Here is a 27,109-nt window from a genome sequence, read left to right on the forward strand (position 1 = left end):
AGCACATAGTTAAACTATGGAATTCGCTACCACAGGAAGTAGTGATGGCCACCAATTTGGATGCCTCTAAAAGGGGGATGGACAAATTCCTGTAGGAAAAGGCTATCAATAGCTACGAGTCTTGATGGCTATCTGCTACCTCCAGTACCAGAGGCAGTGAGCCTATGTACACCAGTTGCTGGGGAACATGGGTGGGAGGGTGCTGTTGCGCTCGTGCTCTGCTTGTGGTTTCCTGGTTGACAGCTGGTTGGCCACTGTGTGAACAGAATGCTGGACCAGATGGACCCTTGGTCTGATCCAGTAGGGCTCTACTTATGTTCTTATGAGAGCTTCAGGGGAGGGAGAAGGCTGCACCTGTGTTCCTCTAATGTTTGCCTTGTCAGCTGGAAGGAGGTAGTTAATGTGAAGCTTCAATGTTTCGCTGCATCGGGATCTTCAGCGGAGGGAGAAGGCTGCAGCTGTGTTTCTCTAATGTTTACTTAGCTGTAAGGAAGGATGGGGTGGGAGCTTCTAGCATTGGTTGATCAGCCCCTGCCAGTCTGATGATGTTCACTCCACACACACCCCAAACCTGGAAGTATGTTACTGTGAAGTGACTTAGAATGGTACGCTGTACTTGTTTGTGGAGCCCTGCACGGAACAAAGCTGATTCCCTGAAAAATCCAGGTAATCCTCCATTTGCTTCTCCTCCAGTTGTTGTGGAGATGCCCCCACCCCCAGCCCGGTAAAATCATGGAGGTCTCTAAAGAGGCAGAACAAAGAATGCTAAAATAAGCTGAACCAAAACTGGGGCAGACCATCATTTCTAAGAGAGTTGAACATGAATGATACAATAGAAAGCATCATTTCCTGTGATGCAAAAAACAAAACCATCTTTTGTTCCAGTTTCAACTTTAGTAAAAATAGAGATTTTGCAGATTTTTGAAGCACCACTGAAACTTTCAAAGGTTATTTATCAGAGACAAAAGTAGGACTCATATCCCCATCACAGAAAACAATGCCCATTTCATATACTTTATGCAGGAAAAAAATCATTTATGCCCAACCTAAGTTCTCCAAACTACTAGTTAAGAGAGTCTGCTTTAGATTTATGGGTCTACAATGCATATGCCAAAACAGGTCCTATCTGAAGTGTTTTGTTTGCACCATTACTTACTGACTTTGTAAAACACAACAGGCACTTACATGTACATGCACACCCTCTCTTCAGCCTGAATCAAGCCTGGTCTGTAACACAATGCTTCAAATGCTGTGGGTTTGTGTAAAAAGCAGCTCTGTTAAACCCAGCGTAAGATCCCCAGGCCACCTCTGCCCCTGAGAAATCAAGTTCCCCACCTACTGGGGAGCCACCAACCATTGTGGGCACCCGCGGGTCCTGTGGCGGGAAAGGCAGGGAGCTGGCAGGAGTCGGTGAGGCGGCAACGGCACCTCCCTGCAGCCCAATAGCGCCGAGCTGGGCTGTGGCTGCGAGGAGACGAGCTAAACGGGGGCAGTAGCAGGCAGTTCCCTCTCCAGTCTGCCTGGTCACAGGAGAGCGGGGCTGGCGCCATTGCCGGCTTCAGAGGAGACTACGCAGAGAAGGAGGAAGCAGAAGAGGTGAAGGCTGTAGCGAAGAAGCCTGGCCAGCAGCTGGCGGAAGACCAGCAAGCAGCTGAGCTCCAAGGAAGGCAGAAGCCGGGAAGGAGGGGCAGCGGCGGCAACAGCAACAACAGCAAGGCGGCTCAGTAAAGCTCTGAGAGCTTGACTCCCAGGGCCGTTCTTTGCTCCTGGTGGCTTAGGGAGGTTGGCAGCATGGTAGTATGGCTGCAGGATCTGGGATGGGGGGGAGAAGCATGTCCCCCCCCCATGGCGAGTTTGCAGCCGAAAGGGGGAGCATTTTGTTGGTGGCCGGGGGGGGGGCAGCTTCCACCCATCCACACGCTGGGGGAGGACGTGAGCGGCAGCGGTTTGACTGGGCAGGCCGAGGGGTGGCATTTTTCCCCACCCCACCCCTGGGGGATGGCAATCGGGAGGGAATGGTGGCAACATGAGACTTTTATAGCATTCCCATCAAACACACAGCTCCCCCAGTATAGGGCAAGGCCAGTAGGGCTTGAGGGCAAGGCGGGAGTGACTCAGCAGCCCATACAGCACAGAAGAGAGAGAGGGTTAACACAGGGTGCTTCTCTCCATGGTCAGGAGGGCATGTGGCTCAGGGTAAGAGGGCAGGCCTCATGGTTAAGACCCAGGCCCCATCCTCAAAAGGCAAGGGAGGAAGAATATTCCTTTAGAGGTGGATGCAGTATTCCTAGCGTTGTTGCTCCATAAGGCTGAATAAATAGGTTCGGGACGTCCCACTGAAAGCAACATGACTTAAATTAGTTGTAGGCTTGTAACTCATTTGGTTCTATGAATTTCATGGCTGCCTTCAGTCTGTGTGAGGCTTATGGATGGGAGGACAGACCTTGTGAGTAGGACCCAGCCCCCATCCTCAAAGGGCTCAGTCTCTACAACCAGCCCCTACTCACTTCCAACATAATTTCAGGAAGGGCACAATCAAGTTGGGCTATGGTACACCCCCCCCCCCATATATATAGGCATAACAGACAAGGCAACCAACTTCAATAAAGAAATAAATTAATTCATTAGGGGCAGGGGGGAAGGCAAAGGAGGAAAGAAAGCATTGGGGGATATGGGCTGGAACATTTATGGCTCAAGCCCAGCTCCACCCAAAAGGTACCCTGGAAGCATAACAACATGCAGATAATGGTAATGATGATGATGGTAATAAAACAGGGAATTAATAATAAATAAATAAATGAACATCAGTAGGTATAATGGTGTGCACATGCTGTGGAACAGTACATGACGGCAATGCCTGTTTGCATGCAGCAGAACCCAGGTCCATCTCCAGTCGTCATCCCCACCACAAAAAAGCAGAGGGATAACCCTAGGCAGAAAGCAGAGTCAGGGGGATAGGAACCACCCAAGGGACAAATGGCAAAAGGTGAAGGCACAGGTCGTTCATGTTGTTTTCTCTCTCAGTATTTATTCAACAGAATGTCAACAAAGAAAGCAAGCTCGGGGCGGGGGGGGGGGGGCTAGAGTGAGACCATACTCTGCCTCACACCAGGAGCATAAGCAGCAAAAGGCCCAGCTCCAAGCCCCTAGTGGCAGTGAACCCAAAGAGGGCCAGGGCAAGCAGGGTTCATAATAATGTGGAGGGGCAGGACAACAATGCACTGATGGAAGGCCTAATGCAGGCACCGAATCGTTTCAATGAGCATATGAAACAGATGGCAACATCCGTTCCAAGTGTTCCTACCAATCTGCCCACAAGGGCAACACGGCCTTCTGCACCATGCAGTGCAATAGCACAGCCCCATGTGAATACGCCAAGGGGAGGACCCCAGGGAATAGCAGGAGTTTCAAGCAAGGAGGGGACTCCCACCACCTCTAGAGTAGGCAGTGCCAAGGCCAGGACAACCCAGAAGAGTCGAAAAGATAAGAGTGCCCAGGAAGCAGAGAGGGGAGACAGTGGGGGAACATCAGGTGAGTCCTCATCGGAGGAGGGATCCCCAACACCATGCAGTGGGAGCTCATACTCCTGGCCTCCCCAGCTGGGCATTGCACTACAGGGCAAAGAATACAAGGGAAAATGGGAATCCCAGGGAGGCATGGGCAACAGGAGAGAGCAGCTTAGATGAAAAACCCATCACCCCTATATATAGGGACAATGAAGATCCCCCTGGCATTCACATCTCGCGAAAGGTGAGGAGGCACATCTTGGATGGGGATTATGTAGATAAGTTCTCGCTGTTAAAACCAGCGATGGAGGAAGGGAAAGGTGAGACAAAAAGGAAGAAGGGCAGTAAAGGGGGTGGGGAGAGATGAGGGGAAGAGGTCGTTCTTTAACTGGTTTGCAGGCTACGATGTATATATGGGAGTGGTAGCACCTGCCTATTCACGGAGGGCATGGCATTTAATTAATCATTACTGCACAGTGCTGAGGGCTCAAGCATTAGCGGGTGACAGTGCGGTCATTGAATCTGATCAGACCTTCTGCAGAAGAGCATACCCCAAGGCCCGGTGGGACCTCCTAAATGATAAATTATGGCTATTGATAGTGGGACTGCACATAACGGACAGGCCAGAGTCCTTTCATCAAGTCAGGCTCCAGTCAAAACAAGATGTCCTTTTTAAGGTGTGCTGGGAGTTCAGTTAGGGCAAGTGTTAAAGAGCACAGTGCAAATTCCACCACTACTGTGAAATCTGCTTGGGCTCCCACCCTCGGGCCTCTTGCCCACAGACCCAATGGGGCCAGGGCTCCTTTTGGGGTGCCAGAGGATCAGGGGTATAGCATATGCCCTGGTTCAGAGATTCTCTCAAACTATATTGTCAGTACGTTGGCAACCACTGATCACCTGTCTACTGTGTATACAGCCAGATTTCTCTTACAACCAGATACCATCTAGAGCCAGTTCAGTACTTCACTCTGATATGGGTAATACAGAATTCTAGTTCTTAAGAAACACTCTCTCAGACAAGATTTGTCTTTTTGTCTTTTACTACGAAGTGTTAAATACAAGAGCTTATGCATGCATAAATTCAAACACACAAAACATCTAACATCATTCTTAAACAAGGCCTCTAAGCGGAGTCAAATACATTTGCTAGTTCTCAATGATAATATCAAGCTTACCAGGTTGATTCTACAGGCAACACATTGGGGAAAGCTGATCCTAAAGGATAGCTTCCACTGTTGCATGTTCTGAGTCTCCTTTATATACTTTTTGGATGCTATAAAATATGTCCAAACTATTTTTACTACAGTTTATATTTCTTATCCAAGAATTCCAAAGATAACCTTTCTACTCTAAATCTTCATATGTCTAAATAAGATTATTGATTCTTGACGTTTCTTATTGAGATTAATGTGCATGCCAACATACTTATCTAAACATTGAATTTCCTAATTGAGCAGCAGGCGTAAGATCACGCAATTATAAAAGGTTTGCTTGATCTGCCACAGGGGGTAGCTATGGGAAAAGGGATGGTGCCCAGCTACCTGCACCCACCCCCAATTTGGCCACAGCCCTAAGAAATAGTGAGCCAGGGACGGAGTCAGGGGCATTGGGGATGGCAGACACACTGATTATTCCAGATGCCCTTCGCCCCCCCCCCCCAGACTGCTATTCAGAAAGGGAGGCAGCACATTATCTATGGGAGGGCTTCACATAGGGTTTCCACATCCCATTTGCCAGGGAATATATAATCAAAGGTGCACGAAATCTTAAGTCTGCTAAGGACATGCCAGAAGTGGTGGCAACTGAGACAGAGAAGGAGCACAAGGCAGGCAGGGTGGCCAGCCCCTTCTCCGCACCTCCAATACTGAATCTCAGGGTTTCACCACTAGGAGATGTGCCCAAGATGTCCCCGGGAGAATTTAGACTTATCCATCACCTATCATACCTGAAAGAGGCCTCAGTCAATGATGTCGTACTACTGGAGCTCTGTTCGGTTCGGTATGCCTCATTTGACCAGGGAGAGTTTAGACTTATCCATCACCTATCGTACACGAAAGGGCCTTCAGTCAATGATGCCATACCACCCGAGCTCTGTGCAGTTTGGCCAGACGGTAAGCACAGTGAAATCTTGAGGTAGGAGCACCTTGATGGCCAAGTGTGACATACAGTTGGCCTTCAGGCTGCTACCAGTGCAGCCACAGGACTTCAACCTGCTAGGTTTCAAGTTTGGCGGCTACTAGTGTGTGGGTAAGTCCATGCCAATGACATGCTCAATAGCCTGTGCAGCGTTTGAAACATTTAGTGCCTTCCTGGAATGGACAGTTAAAGCTAGGGTAGCCCACCCTCAGGTCACATACTATCTGGATGGTTTCCTCTTGGCTGGGGCTACAAACACAGGTGAGTGCCAAGTTTTCTTGCCTTTCAGAGCCTGGCCCACGAGTTAGGGGTCCCACTGGCACAGGATAAAACTGAAGCAACTTCAGCGTCAGAAATGCACCTTGAGGGACATGCAGGCCCTCCTGGACCACCTCAATTTCACATGTAGAGCAGTTTCACCTGGCAGAGCTTTCTGTGCCTGCCTAGCAAGGTCAACAGCCAGAATCCCGTCACCATACCATCATCTAACAAAAGGCATGAAGGAGGACTTGAGGGTATGGCTGAGCTTCTTGTCCGAGTACAATGGCATATCATTCTGGCAAGATCATCTTGAGGCCTGAGTGTAGTTACAAATTCAATCAGATGCTTCAGGGAGCTTGGGGTTCAGGGTCTTCTTCAAAGAGCAAGAAGATGGCCAACCCACTGGCATGATGCAGGCATCACACAAGACCTCACTTTTCTGGAATTTTTTCCCATCCTGGTGGCAGTGTATATCTGGAGAGAAAGATTCAGGGACAAGTGGGTGCACTTCTGGTGCGACAATCAAGCAGCAGTCAGAGTCATTAACAGCCAGACGTCACTCTCAGACAGAGTGATGTGACTCGTCAAAAAATTTGTGTTGGCATGCTTGTTGGCCAATACCCTGTTTTCAGCATGACATGTCCTGGGTGTGGATAATGAGTTTGCAGATGCCAAGTCTCAGTTCCAGGAGGAGAGATTCCGGTTGTTGGCACCAGATGCGAGAATCTGTCCAGACCCATTCCTGGAGGAGCTGTGGGCACTTGGGAGCGAGCAATAATGCAGAGTATTTAACCCAATCTCAAAATCTACACTGTGCTCATACACATCAGCAGCCAACACATTTAGTGCCTTTGCCTTCAGCAGGGGAGAACACAGCAGCTGGCCTCCATCCAAAGCAATGGTCCTACAATATCTGTTATCCCTATGGGATCAGGGCTTTGCACCCAAAACCATGTCCATCCATTTAGCAGTCATCTCCTTCTTCAGTAAGGCACATGGGGGGCCAGATCCCTGCATCTCTTTTCAGGCTATGAGGATATTAGAGGGCTGGGCTGAGAGAAACCAGTAGCTCCTAACGGGAGGAGGCCCATAATACTTAATCTGCCAGCCCAGCTATGCCATAAGGCTGACAAGCTGTGCTGGTCTGGGGATGAAGTCAAGTTCTTTAGGGCAGCCTTCACCTTGGCCTTTTTTGGAGCATTACGCGTAAGTGAATTAGTGGCCGCAGCAAAGTCAGCTCTGGACAGGCCCTAGATGTCCAGGATGCGACAATACTGTCACAGGACATACGCCTTAAGATCGATGTTCAAAGACTGATCAAAAGGGGAAAGGCTGGCTAGTTCACTTGAGGGGGTCCCCAGCAGAGGGCCCTTGCCCCCTGAGGGCAGCTAGGACCTTGTTAGCTGTGCGGCCTAGAAGACCAGGTCTGTTTTTTGTACATCAGGACCTAACTCCACTCACCAGATACCAACTAGTGAGCATACTATGGGCTTGTATCAACACCTTGGGCTTCCTACCCCAGGAGTTCAGCTCACATTCCTTCAGGATTGGGGCAGCCACAACCATGGCCGAGTAGGGTATACCAGGGGGCTAGTATATAGGCAACTAGTGGTTGGACGTCATTGGCCTTCAGATCATACATTGATTGTAGCTGTTTTATAACTGAGGAGCAGTTTTAAAACAGGAAGTTCTCAAGGTACAATTACAAACAATTCCAACAAGAAAAAAAGGTGGAAGACAACAGAAGAATGTGACTTCACAAAAAGCTTACAGATAACCTGACAAACAAAAAAGGACACATATAGGAAGTGGAAGGAAGGCCAAGCAACAAAGGAAGAGTACAGGCAAGTAGCACAGAATTGCAGGGATGGCGTCAGGAAGGCTAAAGCTGAGAACGAGCTGAGGTTAGCGAGGGATGCTAAAAGCAACAAAAAAGCTTTCTTCAGCTACACGCATGGTAAAAGACTGAGGAAAGAAATGGTGGTTCAGCTATTAAATAAGGATGGCAAAATGATAACAGATGACAAAGAAAAGGCAGAAGTGCTCAATTCCTACTTTGTCTCAGTCTTCTCCCAAAAGAGGGTCTATGACCCCCCTGGCAAAGGCGAAGTATAGGCTGAAGGGGTAGGATTGCATTTTGAGACATATAGTCAAGGAACACCTAATTAGTCTGAATGTGTTCAGATCTCCAGGGCCAGATGAACTGCACCCTAGAGTAATAAAGGAACTGGCAGACAAACTCTCAGAACCACTGTGTATTCTCTTTGAGAAATCATGGAGGACGGGTGAAGTGCCAGATGACTGGAGGAGGGCTAACATTGTCCCTATCTTCAAAAAGGGTCAAAAGGAGGAACCTGGGAACTACAGACCAGTCAGTCTGACATCAATACCTGGGAAAATTCTGGAGCAGATGATAAAGCAAGCCATCTGTAAGCACCTTGAAAACAATGCAGTGATGACCCAAAGCCAACATGGATTTGTCAAGAACAAAGCCTGCCAGATGAATCTGATCTCATTTTTTTTTTTTATCAGGGAACCTCCCTTGTGGACTGTGGGAATGCGGTGGACATCATATACCTCGACTTCAGCAAAGCTTTCGACAAAGTGCCCCATGATATCCTCATCAGCAAACTAGCTCAAAGTGGGCTAGTTGAAAGAACGATCTTGTGGATCCACAGCTGGCTACAAAATTTGACTCAAAGAGTGCTTATCAATGGAACCTTCTCAAACTGGGGAGGGGTAAAAAGCGGGGTACCGCAGGGCTCAGTCCTGGGCCCAGTGCTCTTCAACATTTTTATTAATTAGGAGGAGGAGGTGCAGGGAATGCTGATCAGATTTGCAGATGACACAACATATGGGCGGGATAGCTAATACTTTGGAAGACAGAAACAAAATTCAAAGTGATCTTGATAGACTGGAGCGCTGGGCAGAAAACAACAGAATGACATTTCATAGGGATAAATGCCATGTTCTGCACCTAGGAAAAAGAAACCAAATGCACAGTTACAAGATGGGGGATATCTGGCTCAACAACACTACAAGCAAGAAGGATCTTGGACTTGTTGTCCATCAGAAGCTGAATATGAGCCAACAATGTGATGTAGCTGCAAAAAAGGCAAATGCTCTTTTGGGCTGCATTAATAGAACATAGCTTCCAAATCCTGGGAAGTACTAGTTCCCCTCTACTCCGCACTGGTTAGGCCTCATCTGGAGTTCTGTGTCCAGTTCTGGGCACCGCACTTTAAGAAGGATGCAGTCAATCTCGAGAGGGTTCAGAGGAGGGCAACAAAGATGATCAGGGGACTGGAAACAAAGCCCTATGAAAAGAGACTGAAAGAAGTGGGCATATAGTGTTCTTCAAGTACTTGAAAAGTTGTCACAGAGAGGAGGGCCAGCATCTCTTTTCGATCATCCCAGAGTGCAGGACATGGAATAATGGGCTCAAGTTACAGGAAGCCAGATTCTGGCTGAGCATCAGGAAAAACTCCCTGACTGTTACAGCCATACGATAATGGAACCAATCACCTAGGGTGGTAGTGGGCTCTCTCATACCGAAGGCATTCAAGATGAGGCTGGACTAGGGGTGTACAAAACCCCTTACCTGGAGTCTGCTGGGGGTTCTCTGTGGGGAGAGGCGATCTGGTCTTCCCCCCGGAATCCTCCCCGGCCGGCTCCTCTCTGCAGCAACTCCGCAGAGCCGCCGGCCAGGGCCTGCCGCAGCTGGTCTTCCGGCCGCAGCTGGTCTTTGGATGCAAATGGCGTCCAGCCTAGCGTAGCGCACACCATTTGCGTCCCTGGTCTTTACCGTGATAGGCTACGTAAAGATTTACGTAGCCTATCACAGGAAAGGGAAGGGACACAAATGGCGTCAGCTAGGCAGGACGCCATTCGCTTCCGAAGACCGGACGTGGATAGACCCGGACGGACCTGGACCCGGCACTGCCAGGTAGGATCCGGCCGGGTTGGACTTCGCGGGGTGGCCCATTCCGCCACAGACACCAGGGGGGCCGGATTCCAGGAATCCCCCCCCCCGGAGTCCATGGTGGAATTCTCCGCCATCCCTAGGCTGGACAGCCACCCATCAGGGATGCTCTGACTTGGATTCCTGCATTGAGCAGGGGGTTGGACTCGATGGTCTTGTAGGCCCCTTCCAGCCCCTACTATTCTATGATTCTGTAACACCTCATCAGGCTGGATCTGTGGGCACAGCACTGTACATTGGGCGCAGCAGCACGCATTATGAAATGGACTGGGCATGAGGTTAGGCCTACATCCAGGGATAACCCTTACCTGGCCGTGCAGGAGGGGCAGGCTTTGGGACAAATGGAAACCAATGGCGTTAGGACTTACCACAACACATAGCCAATGAAGATATCATTGTACAATTGGGTGAGAGCAATCTGGGGCACGTAAGGGGCTTGATTTGGTCAACATGGTGCAGAGAGACATCCTGGAAATGCAGCATCAACTGCCAGGTGTAACCATGTTATGGCCAGAACTGCTGGGAGACATATCTGGAGATGGGCTGAAGACCCAGCAAAAGTAGATGCGGCCAGAAAGAAAATGAACAAGGCCGTGCAGCGTTTCCAAGGTGGGCGGGTCATTAGGCACTGTAGCATCACATTTAGCTGGGAAGAGCTGTACAGGCCAGACAGAGTGCACCTCTCTGACATGGGCAATCAGCTCTGGTTAGATGATATCCAATATGGCATCAAAAACTGGCTACAGCTGGTTGGCGGCGAAGCAGGGGAATGGTAAGAGACACCTGCCTCTTGTGGTGAGATAGGCATTGGGATGGATCCATTTGGGAGGGAGAGTGGGATTGGGCTCCCCGCTTCCCAGCCGTGGGATCACCTTAAGGGATCTGGGTGGCTGTGGCACCAACACCAGGCCAGCACGGTGGCTGCAAGCGTGCCACATCCAGGGTGGAGGGAAAGGGTTCACGTTAGCGGTCTGCGCCATAGTGGGCCTCTGACTCTTCCACCCACCACCAACGCTCCTGGCAGGCGGGCCAGGAAGGAAAATCAGACAGCAGTCAGGCTGCCCGATGGCAGGATCCACGCCCTATGCCTCCCCCAATCCTATTCTAAAAATTAATGAAGTTGTGGCCAATTTAATAACTCATTTAAGTTGATGTCTCTGGTTTGTTCCTTTCATCTGCAGCATGGACACAACTAGATGCTGCATTAATGCTCCCCGGTATTACATGGGCTGTGCCTCTTGTCAGCAAAATCAGGCTGCTCTAATTATGTGCTAAACGAACTTTTTAACCAGTGTGCTTAAGCAGGCCACTTTTAGGCTGAAGGAAAAGCAGCCACCTGGGACCCGATCCAATTTGGGGCTCCACACCAATGTGCACGTCATTATTCAGCCTTCTCATTTCGTTGCAAGCAGCCAGTCCCAAGCAGCCACCTACCGAGCTGTCAGCACTCACATCCCCGTAGGGTTCCGTTTTGGGTTCAACGGCCATTTCAGCTTCTAAGATCCTCTCCACAGGCATATCTTCATTGCTGCCAGCGCCGCTGGTAGTGCTCTCTGCTTCATTCTCACCCTGTTCTCTGCTTCTCTGCCTCTCCTCCTGGACCGCTGAGTGCAAAAAACCCACAAGGTTTTGCCCCAGACCCAACATTTTAGGCATTCCACCTCCGTGCCCCAGAATTCAGCCCCACTTTTTTACATGCTTCTCCTACTGCCAGCTATTGGACTTGGCCACATTGGTCCCTATGGCCAGAATAGCCTCCCTCTCTTCATCAGACCCTTCCCACTCAGTCTCCAAACAGTTCTGGTACAAAGCCTTTTCTGGACCAGGACCATCAGGACAGTATGAGCTTTGCACTAAATGTATATATAACATAATACTGCAGTAAGGAAAGCAGAGTTCTGCAACCTGTACCAGTTATGGAAATTCAGCACATTTGCATCAGTTTGCTTATTTTGTATAATTTATCCTTGTTCATGAATCATTAGTCATGGTGGAGGAGAAAGAGCAGCTGATGGCACTGGAGTCCAGCCGCTACAGAAAATCGTACTTCATGTGCGTGCGAATGCACAAGTCTGCACACACATACAGTGCTTGTGAGATTTCCGCAGGCATCGCCCACAGACCTGCAAGCATATCTCAGCAGCCACAAGTTTTAGAAACTTGCGTTATTATTTTAAAGTGAAAGCCATGGATCTCAGGAAGTTGAATTCTCTGTCCCATGTCACACTTAATGTCCATTCCTAAGGAATCATGGCATCCACACACAGCTCTGACTATTTTCTTAGACTGAGATTTCTGCTGCCCTGTTCCCTAAAAGTAATTTAAACACACAAATCCACCCACTGAATGTTCTAATATTTACATCAACTTTTGGGGCAGGACCAGGGACTATTCTGAGTCTGAGATTGCTTTCATGAGCAGTTGTTGCATACTGGTGAAGAGCATGAGTGGGAAGCCCCCTGTTCAAATCTCAGTTCAGCTATGAATTCATTGGGTGGCCCTTGGACAAAGCTCCTCCCTCAGGCCCTCCCCAGTCTGTAAGAGAGATAATAATACTGGCCTACCTTACAAGGACTGATGTAGGTATATGAGAGGCAGTATTTATGAACACTTAGGGAAAGTGCTACATACATCTAAATATGCTTATTACTACCAATACCATTACCTCTGTAGAGTTCATGGTTACCCCCTGAGAATCAGCAGCCAGCTACATGAAGTCCTTTTCTCACAAAGTGTTATGTTGGATGTACACTCCTGATGCTGAAGCTGTGTTCGTGTGTTGGGGTGGGGGGGGGCACTCCCTACCACATACTCTGTTCAAAATGTTTTCCAGTCATAGGGTCTAAACTAGATATGGTGGCAGAAGTACTGTGTGTTTAAATGGGAAACTGCCCCAATCACATAGAAAAATGACCCAACTGTAAAAGCAAAAGGGGTTACGTGGGTGAGGAGCACAGCACCTTTCCCCTGTCCAAGGCTAGCCTCTGGCTGAGAGGAAAAGCTCTTGATGACAAAGGCAGCAAGGAGGGAGGAAATAAGACTTGGGAGTAGGAGAAGGTTTCAGCCCTTCATCTGCAAGGTTTCAATCCCTCATCTGATCCCCTATTCCTCTCTGTCAACACACTTGGGGCAGTCCCATGGTTTTTGCAGTCCCATGCTCTTTTGTTTTAACACACTTAACATTTAAACTGACAGAAGTGCCAATTTCACATGTAGTTGGCACTTAAAAGTAGAAGTAGATTAATAAACTAGTAATTTGTGAGCTCACACCAACTTTCTCATGCTTAGCAGACTTGGGGACTGCATAGATCACCCACCACCACTCTAGTGCCACAACATTTCAATGAGTTTCTACCCAAATCCTACTCAAGGTGGATTTGGGTCTCCCCATATGTCAGAATCTGGGATGGAATTCAGCAGCAACTTAAGCCAAGAAGAATCAAAACCAGCTCTCTTGCATACACACAAGCTTTCTCTTCACATATACATTTTCAGTAGCACCAAGCCTTATGGGAATTCTACTGTAGATTCATCACCTACCCTTTTCAGACTGACTCTTTGGGCTTGTCCTTGATGTTTATGGAAACCATAAACAGAACTGATGGTTTTTGAATGAAATTTAATGCTTGGCAAGTCACTTTGCACTGTGCACTGAGTGCTCTGCTTGGAAAGACATTTTGATTTACAATTTGCATTTTGCTCCCTCTGACTAGCAATGGTTGCCGCGGCAGGACTTTAAATTACATTTCCTGTTCCCCTCTATGCAGGCAGACCATTCTTGTCAGCCAGTGTTCTCCAATCCAGAGAATTCTGTGTCTGCACTGCAGTGAATTCACTCCCAGCCAGCGTGAGATTGGTTCATCCAGCGTAGTGTTAGATCAAAACCAGCAGGGATCCTGAGCTACTGTATGCCCAGATCATTCAGGCTGGCTGGTACAACCAAGGATGGTGTGGTGTGTTAATGTGTTTGTGGGTGTGTACACACACACACACACACACACACACACTCTATCTATCGATCGACACACATACCCCTCCCATTATAGAGACATACCTTCTCTCTTCATGCCCATTGCTAGGCATTTCTGATAGCGGCAATACTGGCATCGATTTCGCTGGCGCTTGTCAATCAAGCAGTCCTTGTTATCCCGACATGTGTAGACTAGGTCCTTCCTTATTGTTCGTTTGAAGAAGCCTTTGCAGCCTTCACAACTGTACACTCCATAGTGCTTCCCTAACAACGAGACAGCAGCATGTATCAGTGTGTGCCCAACTTGGAGATTACAGCAAGAGGTATTGTGGGGGAGGGGGAAATGGCAGTGGCCTTTCATTTTGAGAAATCTTCATTTCCAGGTACTGATTTTACCAGATTTTTTACTGCAGTCCCAGAAAGGGTCTTCCAGGTGGTGGGCTCCTAGCACTACCAAGCAAAACGCCTTGCACAGCTATCCCACAGGTCGGGGTGTCATTAGGTGGTCTCCTGTAGGGCCCATGTCCCAGGTCGTTTGCTCCATGACCTCAATCATTACCTGCCCGTCCACACCCTCCCTGTGTCTGCCAACCTGCTCAGGGCCAAATCAGTTTACGCCAGTGAATCCCATGAATTAAATTATACATTGTCTAAAAAGACACTCTCTTTGATCTGTTCTCAATTTAGTTTCAAAACAGTTTCATAATCACTGGGTGACCCCAAGTTCTAGTACTATGAAAGAGTAGAGGAAAGAGCTCTATGTCTACTTTCTCAACAATATGTATAATTTTCTAAACCTCCTTGTATTGTTCTTTTTTCTTTCTAAAGAGAAGAGCCCCAAGTGCTTAAGCTTTCCTTGTAGAGAAAGAGTTAAAAAGAACTGAAAAGTGGTTTGCAAGAGGCATTACTTCCCATGGTGGGCGCACGCACGCACGCGCGCGCGCACACACACATACTCTTCTTTTCTTCCATGGTCACCTCCAGACAAACATCTTGGCATTGTTTCAACATTGTGCAAAACCTATTTTACCAGAGGCAAACATGGGATGAGTGTATACGCCAGCAATGATCCCTCTTTTGAACCACCATCATCTCTCAAAAAAAAAGAACTATTATTTGCCTGCAACTTACAAAAGATAAAGCAACACTGGAGAACAATGGACTTCACCACACCAGGTTTTTTATTCTGCAATTTACCAGTGCTTCTGCTTCCAGATTCTTTGAGGGATTAAGATTAGCTCCTTACACAGGCTGGTTTGTTTCGGGGCTGTCTTTCTCACCAAGTTCTATATGCTTCATTATACAGCCACTAGATGGTGCTGGGGTTATAGCCCAACCCTGTCATTACACACTGCTGATATATTGGATTAACATTCCTGATCGGGTTATCTCCGATCTTTTTAAAAGCGGGATAAAGGTCAGAAAGTTCAGGAGACGCCCTGGAGGTTGACACTGTCATATAAAGGACCCACAAACTTCCATGAGTGACCAATCATGACCGTGCAATAAAAAATGTTCAATATCTTAACTTAATTCAAGTCTGAGAACTTGGAAGGCAACAAGTCAATGTTACACTGAATTCGGTGTTAAAAATCACAAGTTGACTTTTAGAAGTTGATTCCAAAATACATTTTATGTATCTATTTACTATATCAGTTCTAACTCCAACTAAGGTAGAACTGATACCTCAGTTCTATCTATTTTTAAAATGTTAGGGTGAATATCAGACTGACATTCTGCTAAAAAAGCACTAAAATTTTAGTGACTGAAATCTTCAAACACTAAATAACTGAGTTTTAGTCAAAAACATCTATTGGTGTGTTTGTTTAACTCAAAACTGCAGACGACAAGCAACTTTTCAGGAAGTTTTGTTTCAGGATTAAATACTGATGTGCTCAACTGCACAAGAGGGGACTAATGGAACAGTACAGAATACATGCCAGGATTGTGGTGAAGGGCCAAACTAGATGTGATGCAGAGACACATAAAGAATGTGCATTGTTTCACTTCAATGTAGCTGGAAGTTTAACCAGAGCAGTAGCTGGCAGGCAGGCAGGAGGGTTTTTTTCCTTTTGCCCCAGGCTATTTTTCCAGTCAGAGCTGTCCCTCCACCCAAAGCTGCTTTCCCATCTGTGGGGGAAAATATATGGATCATGGATCCATGTATATTTTTCTCCAGTGGAGGAACAACAGCTTGGGTAGGAAATTTTTAGAGTACAGAGAAGAACATAAGAACAGCCCTGCTGGATCAGACCAAGGCTCCACCTAGTCTGGAATTCTGTTCACATAGTGGCCAACCAGCTGTCGACCAGGAACCCACAAGCAGGACACGAGTGCAACAGCATTCCCTTCTACCTGCTGCTGCCCCAGTCACATGCAGAGCCCCCTGTAGCTGCAGTAAAGTTGGAAAAAACCTGTTGTGAGACAATTGACATGTCGGATGTGTCACATCCAGTTTGGCTCACATTCACGGCGCCTATAGGCACAGAGCACAACAGGCAAGGACTGTCATATTCTGCATTTTTTAACACCCACAAAGGGCACAATCCCATTGAAATGAATGGGATCAGTATGGTAGTACTCTTGCTCAGCTGCCATTTGTTTCAATGGGTCTTTCACAGGAGAACTTCCCACAGGGTTGTGCCCAAACACATTCTGCACTAAGGCAATCCCAATTCCATGTATAAAATAATGCAAAAAGAAAAAGCCAGCAAATTCTATGCGTAACATGCTCACTAACACCCCTCCTTCTCCCCAGCGTGACTAGGGTCAGCAGAGCCCTCCTGTAACCCTCCTAATAAAGGTATTACAGAAACAGGGATTTGGGCATTTTTCGTACGGTCAACCTTTGCTTTTTTTATGCTCACTATGCATAGCTCAATATTCGCACTTTTGCAGAATTTGATATTTGGGGGGAAGACCTGATAGGAGTGGTGTAAGTAAATAAGGGGAGCAGCAGGAATGATCGATCTCAACTGGAAGTGATGAGAGAAGGGCACATAGCTATGTAGGACCCAGACATTCCACCGCTGAACATCCAGTCTGTTGCAGGAACTACTTACATGTCTTCTGTAGCTCCACAATCGTGAAAAATAAACTTCCGTGATTCCCAAATACCCACATTAATTCCTGATTCCAGAAAGAATAATTGTGCTCAGAATTATAATCCAATGTTCTCTCTGACTACATATCAGGAATAACATGCATTGAAAGCACTATACGGATGGAAGAATCTTATGGGGGAAGGATCACAATATTGTTCCGTAAGATTTTATTAGTGCTGCCTAGCCAAGCATCTTCACAAGTCAAGGGTGAAAGATGGGTTTGGGTACCTGACGACCTGTCCCCACAAATTGCACAGATGTGCTTGGTCAGGGATCCTGGGCTCATGGATGTGTAATTCATGGCTCCTGTCCCTTGCAGGGTTGGCAAAGGCTTCATATCTTCAGCGCTGCTGACACTATTCGTGACACTGATCTGAAAAGAGAATGGAGAGAGCAGGCTGGATGATGCAGCTTCAGGCTGATGATGCAATGGTGATCCAACATCCAGGATAGAGTTCTGATGGAAAGTCCCCCACTAGCCCCTCCACATAAGAGCTGTCTGCACAGCTACTATGCTTTATGTGATCTGGTCATACTTTTGAAGCTGCTGTGCTCACACAACTTACAGTTACCTTTGCAGCCCCCACGTGGAAGTGCCAGTTCACAGTGCCAAGGACTCCACAGAAGCTGTCTAGCTGAGCCTGGCTGCTTGAAGCTGATCAGATGCATCAACCTACGATTCATGTTTACGTTTATTACAGGGATAGCGTGGGCACCTGTTTCGGTCTGCAAATCTTTTGGACCGCTGGTGCCCGTGACCCCCGAGCTGCGCCCCGCAAGCTCTCCCCCACTTGCTGGCCCTCCGGACTGCAGTTGAGCCCCCCCTCCACACTCGGTGAGCAGCCCGCAACTTACCTGGGCTTGTTGGTCATTGTGCCTATCTGGGCCCATAGACTTACACGCAAAAAGCGCTGTGGATCACCCATATACCCTAGTTTCACAGCGCTATTTGGCATATAAGTCTATGAGCAAGTGCTGCCGATTGCCATGTTTTTAAAAAACATGGCGAGCGGGATAATGACGAACAGGCCTAGGTAAGCTGTGGGCTGCTCACTGGGGGGGCTTGACTGCAGCCTGGAGAGCCAGCGAGCAGGGGGAGAGCTCAGAGGGTGCCCAGAGAACCTGAGCTGGGATGTGTTCTCACATCCCTAATTTTTTATCAGTTAATATATATGACCCAAGTGGTTCACACAGCAGGAATGGAACAGGGAATTGGAACATCCTATTTTGCTTAATCAATGGACTGCCGTTTTGGCGTCTGTATCGGACATTTCAATGGATCTTCGGTTATGCCTTATTCAGCAAAAGCTCTTTTAGGTCTATTGGATGTCACAGTGTCTTTTTAGTAAAGGCTTGTCAAATTCGGCTAATTGTTGGAGGTGTAATACAGTCAATGCTTCTTTTATTCATATGTTTTGGAAATGCCCAATGGCCGCCTCCTTTTGGGAGGAAATTATTGTATGGATAAATTTTGTATTGGAAAGCTCTTCAATATTTACTGATGTAAATGTTCTTTTCAATTACGTACCTGCTTCTTGGAACGTAATATGGTCAGCATAAATGGATTTTTTGCGCCCCTTATGTTTATGTGTAACCTTGCTAAAAGACTGATATTGGATATTGGAAAGATAAAAGCTCACCGCCTATAATGCAATGAACTAAAGTAGCAACATTTGAAAGAATGGTATGTAGGCATAACTTGCAAATGGGCTTATATGCAGATATTTGGTCTGCTTTTACTGAAGTTTATGTGTAACCTTGCCCCCCCCCCCCTTTCTTCTTGAATACTGTAATGTTAGAAACTGAGGATTTTGAACATGTTGGTTTTTTTGTTCTTTTTTTTAGGTTTTGTAATTTTTCAGTTTGTTTTGTAAAAATCCACAGTAAAAGATTATTTTTTTTTTAAAGAGAGAGCCTGGCTGCAGCACTGCCACCCCCCACCCCCCAACACTTGAACTGCTGTTTGCGCGAATGAGGCTTTTGTTAGAAGCCATACTTTCAGCCAGGCAAATCTAGGCTAAATGCTCAAGCAGCAGGAAGAAACCCAATGCAAAATAGTTCAAGGTGAGTGGAGCGATAACGTGCATCACTTTTCCTTAAGATGCTTGGTAAAAGTCCTTCCTGGCCAGGCATACAAAAACCTGGGTGCCTGCCTGAGATTTTGACCATCTGTGCTATAATCTGGCTGTCTAAAGAAGTATTATGTGGTATTGTGAGGACTATGTGTGCTCATTTAAACAATATACCCTCTTTCCATATTTCATCCACTGTTTCCATGTTTGGCTTCAGGACAGACCCTGAGACCTGGCAACCCCAAGAACAGATTCTGCCTACATTTTAAAGTATTTGTCAATTTTTTTTAGAAGTTCTGCTTCTTTTGCTGGCTGCATTTGCTTTCTTTCTGGCCTTTCTGCACACTTTCCAACTATACTTCTTTATTTGCTAGGTGCACTAGTTGTTGTGTCCCAGATTTGCACATCCTCCAAATACCCTTATTTGAAGAACACCAGGATTTTTTCTGGTTTGGTTCTAAATTTGCCAGCTTTGATAGTGCAAAGTTAGGACATCCAAATAGTTAGGTATGACATGGTGAAAGATCTAGAGATACACAATATTCAAATGTAAGTACAACGCAGACGCCTTTTCTATAGTGGTGTGCTGAACCCTCTGCACAAATATCCCTAATCTTATCAAACTTTTTTTGAGTGGGGGCACCTTAGAATTCCTTGATAGTTTCACAGAAACAGGAACCTCCATGTTTGAGCTTGCTTTGGACAAGACTCTTCTCACTGAGCAACATCTGATATGTTTCCAAGGAACCCCAGCATTCCTTGGAACGTAGTTTGAACACCACTGCTCCAACCTGAGAAGCTCCCATCTTGGGTCCAGGTGCAACATTGGAAAAATTTAGTCTGATGCAGTGATGCTCGATTATACAGCTGGAAGGGGCATTCAAGACCAATCTCCTGCCTTAATGCAAGATCCTTCACGCACCAATTAACCCATTAATCAATCCACAGGTTATGAAGCATAAAGGAGAACAGCAGTGATCAAGATGTGCAATTTAGATAGTTCAGAGCAAGTAAGCCAAAGAAAGCTCCCAGGATTTCTAGCCCTTTTGGCCAGCTCCACAATGTTCAGCCTAAAATGAAACATATAAAAATGCAATGTTTAATGCATTCAAACAGTGAGATGAATGGCTCCAAATGCTACAAAACCCATTTTAGTTGTTTATTGCCTTGGATACAGAAGCAAAACTTGGGTTTCTTCACTCACAAGAACCCGTAGAAAAGAGATCTAGAATTCCTATCAGAATTGTTTTCTTTAGTATATTTATTTACAAGATTTTTATACCACTGGACAGCTAATAAAATTCCCGAGCAGCAAATCATAAAAAGGAAGAAAAAAGAATTAAAATACAGAATTAAAAAAATTAAAATCAAATTATGACTATACAACTGTGGCTCGTTAATCAGGGAAGGCTTGTTTGAATAAAAATATCTTCAGCGGGCTCCGAAAATGAAACATTGGTGTCTTGCCTGATACCAATATGTGGGGTGATCCATAGAGAGGGAGCCAACACACTTAATAATTTTGTGCCACTTGATTTTATGATTAATATTATTTCATCATTATACTTTTGTAGACCCCCCCCCCCTCCCCAGTCACACTTTGGAACAAAAATAGCAAAACACACCAACACACTGCGACTTAACAAGCAGCCTCCAAGATCCAAGCAAGTATCTCCTAGAAAAAAAATTCTTAGCCCTTTGGCAAAAGATCCACCATTGCAACAGCGATCCTAAAAAAAAACTTTATCCTGTACTTTTTCATTTTCTGGAGTGTTGTCCCCACTCTTCCATTTCCCATTCCTGGAAGGGATAAGGGCCAACAATTTACTACAAACAATGCAAGTAAAAAGAACACAACACTGGCTTTTACAAAAATAAAAGCAGCTTCTGGGGATTTTCAAGGCAGAGACTTGATACCAGAGAAAGGGGCGCTTCCTCCCCCTGCCTCTCGTCTTCACACAGAGCTTTCATCCTGCGATTGAGATCGCTCCTTCATGGAAGTTTGCGGGATTTTTAAATAGATCGCAGATAATGAGCTATCAAATTACCCCGTTGTGTTCTGCTTCAGTTTCGGCCGTGAAAACAGGAAAGCGGCAAGAAGAGGAGCGAGATCAATGAAAGATAATGGAAGACTCAGCGGTGGGAGGGGAAAGCGGGTGAAAAAGGGGGTCATTGTGATCCTGCATTTAAAACGGAAGTAGAAAGCTGCGTTTTAAATGCAGGATTTTAGGCTGGTGTAGAGATGCCCTCTGAATTGCCTGCCCCAAGCAATTCCATCCCCAGAGAGACTCAAAAACGTAACGAAACATGCAGTTTGAAGACAATGGGGGAGAAACCATATGGGGGTAGCAATTTGGAGTGGAGAAACGGCAGGTGGAGTGAGGTTAAGCATCCCCCCTCCCGAACCACTTCTCTACTCAAATTCCCCCTAGCTTCTTCTCCTCTGTAAAATAAAAGACAGCAAGTGTTAACGATCTGTTACATGCATTTGTGCATAACATGTAGTTAACCCCACAGTTTCTGGAAATTAAAAGAGATCAGATAGATTCCAGGGGGTGCCCATTTATTAATTTAAGGAGACAGAAATTCTGAATGCATACTAACTGCTTGAAGAATTCCATATTGGCAAATTCTGATGTGAACTGGCCTGATACTAATGTGGTACCTCCCATACTAATGTGCAGATCAGAATGTAATTATCCTTCAGATTTTGCACACCTCTGAATTTCATAATGCAGTTCTCTGCCAAAAAAAGGGCCAAAATGAGTTTTATGATGGGTGTTTAAGGATAAAATACATTTTAAAAATGCATATTTTGAGATAAAATACATTTATGAATGTGCATTTTGTGAGCATAAATGTGAACATTCATGTGTTTCTTTAAACTATCAGGTTAATGCAGAAACAGGACAGAACAGACTTAGGAATGAAGACATGTGAAATTGACACAGATGGGAAAGAGACCGTGAAGGATTGTTGGACTCACCCCAACAATCCTGCAAGGTAGGACAGGCCCACAAGTCTTCCCAAGTTTACCCAGTAGCTTCCCTCCCAGGCTAATAGGCACTGTATTTAGCACTGAAGTTAGACAAGACACACCACACAAACTGTAAGTTGGATAAAAGTTTATTAGGAGAAAGGAACAAAGAGAAAGAGGAAGGGAAAGGGGAGAGGGTGAACAGGAATTTACAAGCAAGATTACAATACCCCAAAGCCAGAAATGCCAGTCACCTGGGCACACACTCCAGGAGCAAAACAATAAAGCTAGCTAGTCTATCCTATACATACCAAAGTATGGGCCTCTCAGGATAGCCATCAACCAGCAGCACACCCCTAATACCGTCAGGGCAAAAGAAGTGCCACCCACCCCTTTCTGCCCCCCTTTCTATTGCCCAGCCCTAGCAACTCAAGGCAGATTAGAAACACCTAATCATCTCCCAGTCCCAGGATACCCCACTCCACCCTCCAGGGAGGCTGGATCTTCCCACCAGACATGGCTGTTATCACTTTCCCAATTAGCAGGAGCAGAGTGTGGCCTTGAGCTGCCGGGCTGAGAAACGGCCAAATAACAAGCAGCTTCCAGGTGGCTACTTTGTACATGACAACCCGATCGGCCATCATGGCTTCTACTACCCTCATTCTTGACAAAGACCATCCCAGATATTAAGCATAAGCTCTTCAAGGGAAAAGGCTTGTGAGCACAGTAGCTCAGTTAGGGTGAGACAACAAGAACACCTGCACTGGGTGAATGCGGACAGGGAAACAAAATGGCGAAGGCCATGGAATGCATTGATATTTATTATTTGAATGTTATCTATTTTCTTTTCATTATGGAATGGTCAGTATGCAGTTTTCAGACTGGTAGAATAGATGAAGAAACAGTGAGAGCTTGCTCAGAAGCTTTACTTGGGGCAATACGCCTGTAGCCCAACACAGTAAAGCACATTCAGCCACTAAATATTGTTGAGGGGGGAGAAAAAAATCAGACACATACAGGACACTGAACAGCAGCAGTTAGCAGGGTTTTTGCACAACAGATTCTAAGCTGGAGCAATCTAACCAAGTTATGAAAACTTGGGAGCTTTACCAGCAACATCCTTAGTCCACAAGCATTTTTAATTCACACCTGTACGAGCTCCCACAGCATAACAGAACTGGCAGCCTGTCCTGGAAGTTGAAATGGCTTGTTTTGCCACTGAATGAGAAGAACCAGTAAATGAATCCTTAAGGAGACTTTGGCTAGCCAGTCACCTGAGCAATTTTATTGCGTTTGGGCTGCTGCCTTCTTGCTGCACAATTTCTGAGAAGCATTTCAACACTCTGAAAGAAAAAGAAAAAAACAAACAAACAGAGGGGCAAACCTTGTTCCCAACTGCTCAGAGTTCTAAGCTCATTGAAGTACCAAAACCCAAACCAACCACCCTGTCTGTTCCAGGGCCAGGCACTTCTGCAACTGCGTATCCACACTGAGATCAGGGCTGCAGTCCTTGAAGGCCCCACTGAACTCAACAGAACTTGCTTGTATGTAAACATTAATCAAACCACCCCTCGCACATACTCTTTTTCTCTCTGCACTTCCAAAGTTTGGGGTAGGGGGAATTGTTGTCTCCTCAAAAGTCTTTGGAGCTTGGCTCCTGCACGTTAAGCTCAACGATGTATGATATTTAGGACAGCTGCTTGAACCCAAATCCATTAGCTGACTGCTTGCTAATCCCCAAAGACCAGCTGCCTCATCCCATTAGCAGGAAAATAAGTGAAGCACACTTCTTCGAACTACACAGCACAACAGCTTAGAACTGCAGCCCTGCTCTGAAGGGATGTTTCATGATAAATTCCTGAACTGGCTGAGGAGAATCCAAATTCTGTAAAGGGATTTGGGTCTACCTTGGCTGCTGCCAGCATTAGCAAGAACAGTATATAGATGAATAAACACATGGGTTGGCAAACCATGCATGAGAATCATTCAGTCAGTACTGAAAAGCAGCAACATTGGGGGTGTATCACAGAGGCCTGTCAAGCATAGGCACTGGAGGGCAGGTGGCTCTGATGTCAGTGGGGCAGTGAATCCGCTCCAGGTTTCAGTCAGAACTCTAAAGGAGCTATTCAAGAAGCAATTGGAGAGCTCCTTTAGAGTTCTGGCTGGTTCTGACTAAAACCCAGAGAGGATTCACTACCCCACTGACATCAGAGCCACCAGCCTCCACTGAGCATAGACTTGTCCTTTGGAGATACTAGGCCAGGGAGGGTTCTTGATTTTTGGCACGGAACATCTCTGTTAGTCAAGCAAGACAGACCCGAGCTACTCAAGTGCAACAGCCTAAGGCTCTGGCACCAGGTTGGGGAAGGCTAATTTAAAGCTATGTTCGTATGATGAGCTGTGCTTAAATCAAATAGGTTTTTGCAACTGAATGCACTGCAGCTGCACTGACCGGCTACAATGTACATTCATCTTAGCCCGCCCCACCCAATCCTTTTTTAACCCTTTCATTTTCTATCTGACATTAAACAACTTTTATAAGCAACTCATTCCAGACTACAGGGCATTCTTAACATCACTGGTGGTGAAAAAGACTTACAGACATCAGACTGAAAATTTCTATTGCTTCTCTTCCCCAGGAAAAAGAGGCTATTTTGGTGTGAAAAGGAACCACTCCACAGCTCAGTAATGTATGCATTCTCTACCCATAGTGCTGAATATTCAGTGTAGCTCTCAGGTGCTCAGTACCCATCAGTGGAAATACACATTTCACACAAAAGTATATTTTATTCATACAACACTCTGTCAGTTCTTGCAGGGAAAAGCGGCTGGGGGGGGGCAATTTGGAGGAGAGAGACAACAGGAGGGAGCAGGTGCATCATCCTTTCCCCGCCTGCTGTTTCTCCTTTGCAACTTTCTCCACACACGTTAAGACCACTGTTTTTCCCACACAAAACATGTAACTCTGAAACACCATGAAGGGAAAAAAGCAACCGAGAAGTGTTTTTCAGCAGAAGGGTGATGGGGAAAGGATTTGACCTCTCCAACCTCTTCTCCACTCTAAATGGCCCTTTCAAGTGCCACAAGACTCTTGGTTGTTTTTGCTGCCATAGACTAACACAGCTCCCTCTCTAGAAATTGCTACTCCCAGGTACTGTTACACATAACTGCAGGCAAGGAATGAGGCCATCACCCCAGTGTCTGGAGCTGGGAGCCTTCAGGATGCCTAACGCAGAAGTGGGCAGAGGAACAGTCCTCTGGTGGCAGAGGCAGACTTCGGAGTTATATGGCAGGAAGTGGAGTGGGATTAGCTCTGCTGTAATCCCCTGGCTCTCAAAATCAGGAAGGGCCTGGCCCTTAGTGTCTGTGGCCTGCCTGAAATGCATGCCATTAGTTACCTTCTCTGGGCAGCACCCTTAATGGCACAGGTGAAAGGGCTCCCCACTTCATTCCCTGTAGCACCTGGCAGCAGCGCTTGGATCAGAAAGGCAACGTCAAAGGAATTAATGCTTCAGCGATTGCCCCCAAAAGAGAGCGAGACAGAAGCTAACTGGGATTCACCACAGGGAGATTTTATAGAGCTCAAGAACATTTTGTTCTATTCTTGTTCTTTCCATTTTTTGAAGAGGTTCCAGCAATAGGAAAGGGAACAATGGTATGTATTCACTGGCAAGCGTGTACAGAATTGCAGCCTTATTGACTCTGAAAGTTTGTTCCTGTGTTCTGTGTTACACCAGCGATCTTCACTGTTTTTCAAGCAAAAAACCCCCTTTGGCTTCAGGCCCCACCACAGCGTTTTGGGGGCCTTTCCCGCCATGGGGCAGCCACTCCTCTTCCTCCCTGGTCAAGCAGCAGTGCTGTGCAATGGACTCTGCTGAAGGCCTTTCCCAGGCCTCTCTGCCCCCCCCCCCCCCATTGTCCAAGCAAGGCCTAACCAGTCAGGCACAAGGCAGGCAAATTCCAAGAAGCTCACTTGGCCCTCGCATTGGAATGAATCATTTTCTTGTCACTGAAAGAGCACTCTGCTCCATTTCCCCTCTAGTGCCTGAGCAGCTAGCCACTGCACCAGCAAATTCATTGCTTTTTGCCACTTAGGCTCCTTTCTCGCCACAGCGAATTGGCTCATGTCTCCTGCATTTTCCTTTCCCCCCACCCCAGCCACCTCACAGCTGATGAGTGGCGGGCCTCCTGACTCCCCACCCCCGAAGCCTCCTCCAGTAGTCCAGGAGCCAATCTACATGGAAATGAGTTTTGAGGAAGTTCCATTTAAATATGTTTTTTCATGAAATTGGGTTAGCTCCTCCCTGGGCAAATGGTAGCCACTAATATGTAGCAGCCATATCGGGGGTCAGACTAAGTAGCCTCATGTAGCCTCATGCTTCATGTTCTTGCTGAGGTCTTGCTCTCTGAAATATATGTCTGTAAGCTGACGAGACACAGGAATTTCTTATCTTGTCAACAAAGGCTAAGGTCATGGTGATATCATGTTCTCTGCTTATCATGGCTACCCTATAACCCAGTTCTTGTATTATAAACAATGGTGCTAGGAGAAGAAATGTTGAGGACTGCAACCCCACACGGGAGGGAGAGGAGGAGTAGTTTCCTATGTGTCACAATATCTATAAAAGCAATGTGCTAATGTGCCTCGGGGCTTTTGGCTCTTTGGAAGTGATTCCAGCCATAAAGCCCGTGCGTTAAATAAAGAAAAACTCTTTTTCCTTCACTCCGAGGTCTCTCTGACTCTGAGTTCTGCAACTATACTGTGCATACATTAAAAAAAAAATCTGTTTGCATGGGCAAACAAGTAGAACTGAACATCATCAAATGGGTAGGTGTGAGGAAGTGAGAAGGCTTGTTCCCCCACCCCTCATGCTCAGTGAAGCTCTTAAAATCAGTAAGGCTCTGCATACCTTTGCACTTCCATAGGTAACACCCCCCTTATGCTCCCCTCCCCACTCCTGCGCTCAGTGAATATTTAAAGGTACAGGCAGAAATTGAGCACTGGGTAGAAACAGCATCCTTTCAAAGAAGCAGGGCTGCCTCCCATCCCCAAGGCAATGAGTTACTTCCAGGAAGACATGAGCCCCCGCCCCATGCAACT

General features: G+C 46.6%; 1 protein-coding gene across 1 annotated transcript in view; it reads right to left on the reverse strand.

Moving 5' to 3' along the window:
• RXRG (retinoid X receptor gamma) overlaps nt 1-27,109 on the reverse strand; it is a 54,584-nt gene that overhangs the window by 19,604 nt on the left and 7,871 nt on the right. The window contains exons 3-5 of the mRNA XM_084848174.1: nt 17,188-17,332; nt 13,940-14,119; nt 11,320-11,489 (exon numbers count right to left, since the gene is read on the reverse strand). Of these exons, the coding sequence (XP_084704300.1) occupies nt 11,320-11,489; nt 13,940-14,119; nt 17,188-17,332 (495 nt within the window). The remainder of the gene's footprint in view (nt 1-11,319; nt 11,490-13,939; nt 14,120-17,187; nt 17,333-27,109) is intronic.

Source organism: Heloderma suspectum, chromosome 4, assembly GCF_057233095.1.
Source record: "Heloderma suspectum isolate Gila_16-S chromosome 4, 16-S_ref, whole genome shotgun sequence".
NCBI classification, from domain to species: Eukaryota; Metazoa; Chordata; class Lepidosauria; order Squamata; family Helodermatidae; genus Heloderma; species Heloderma suspectum.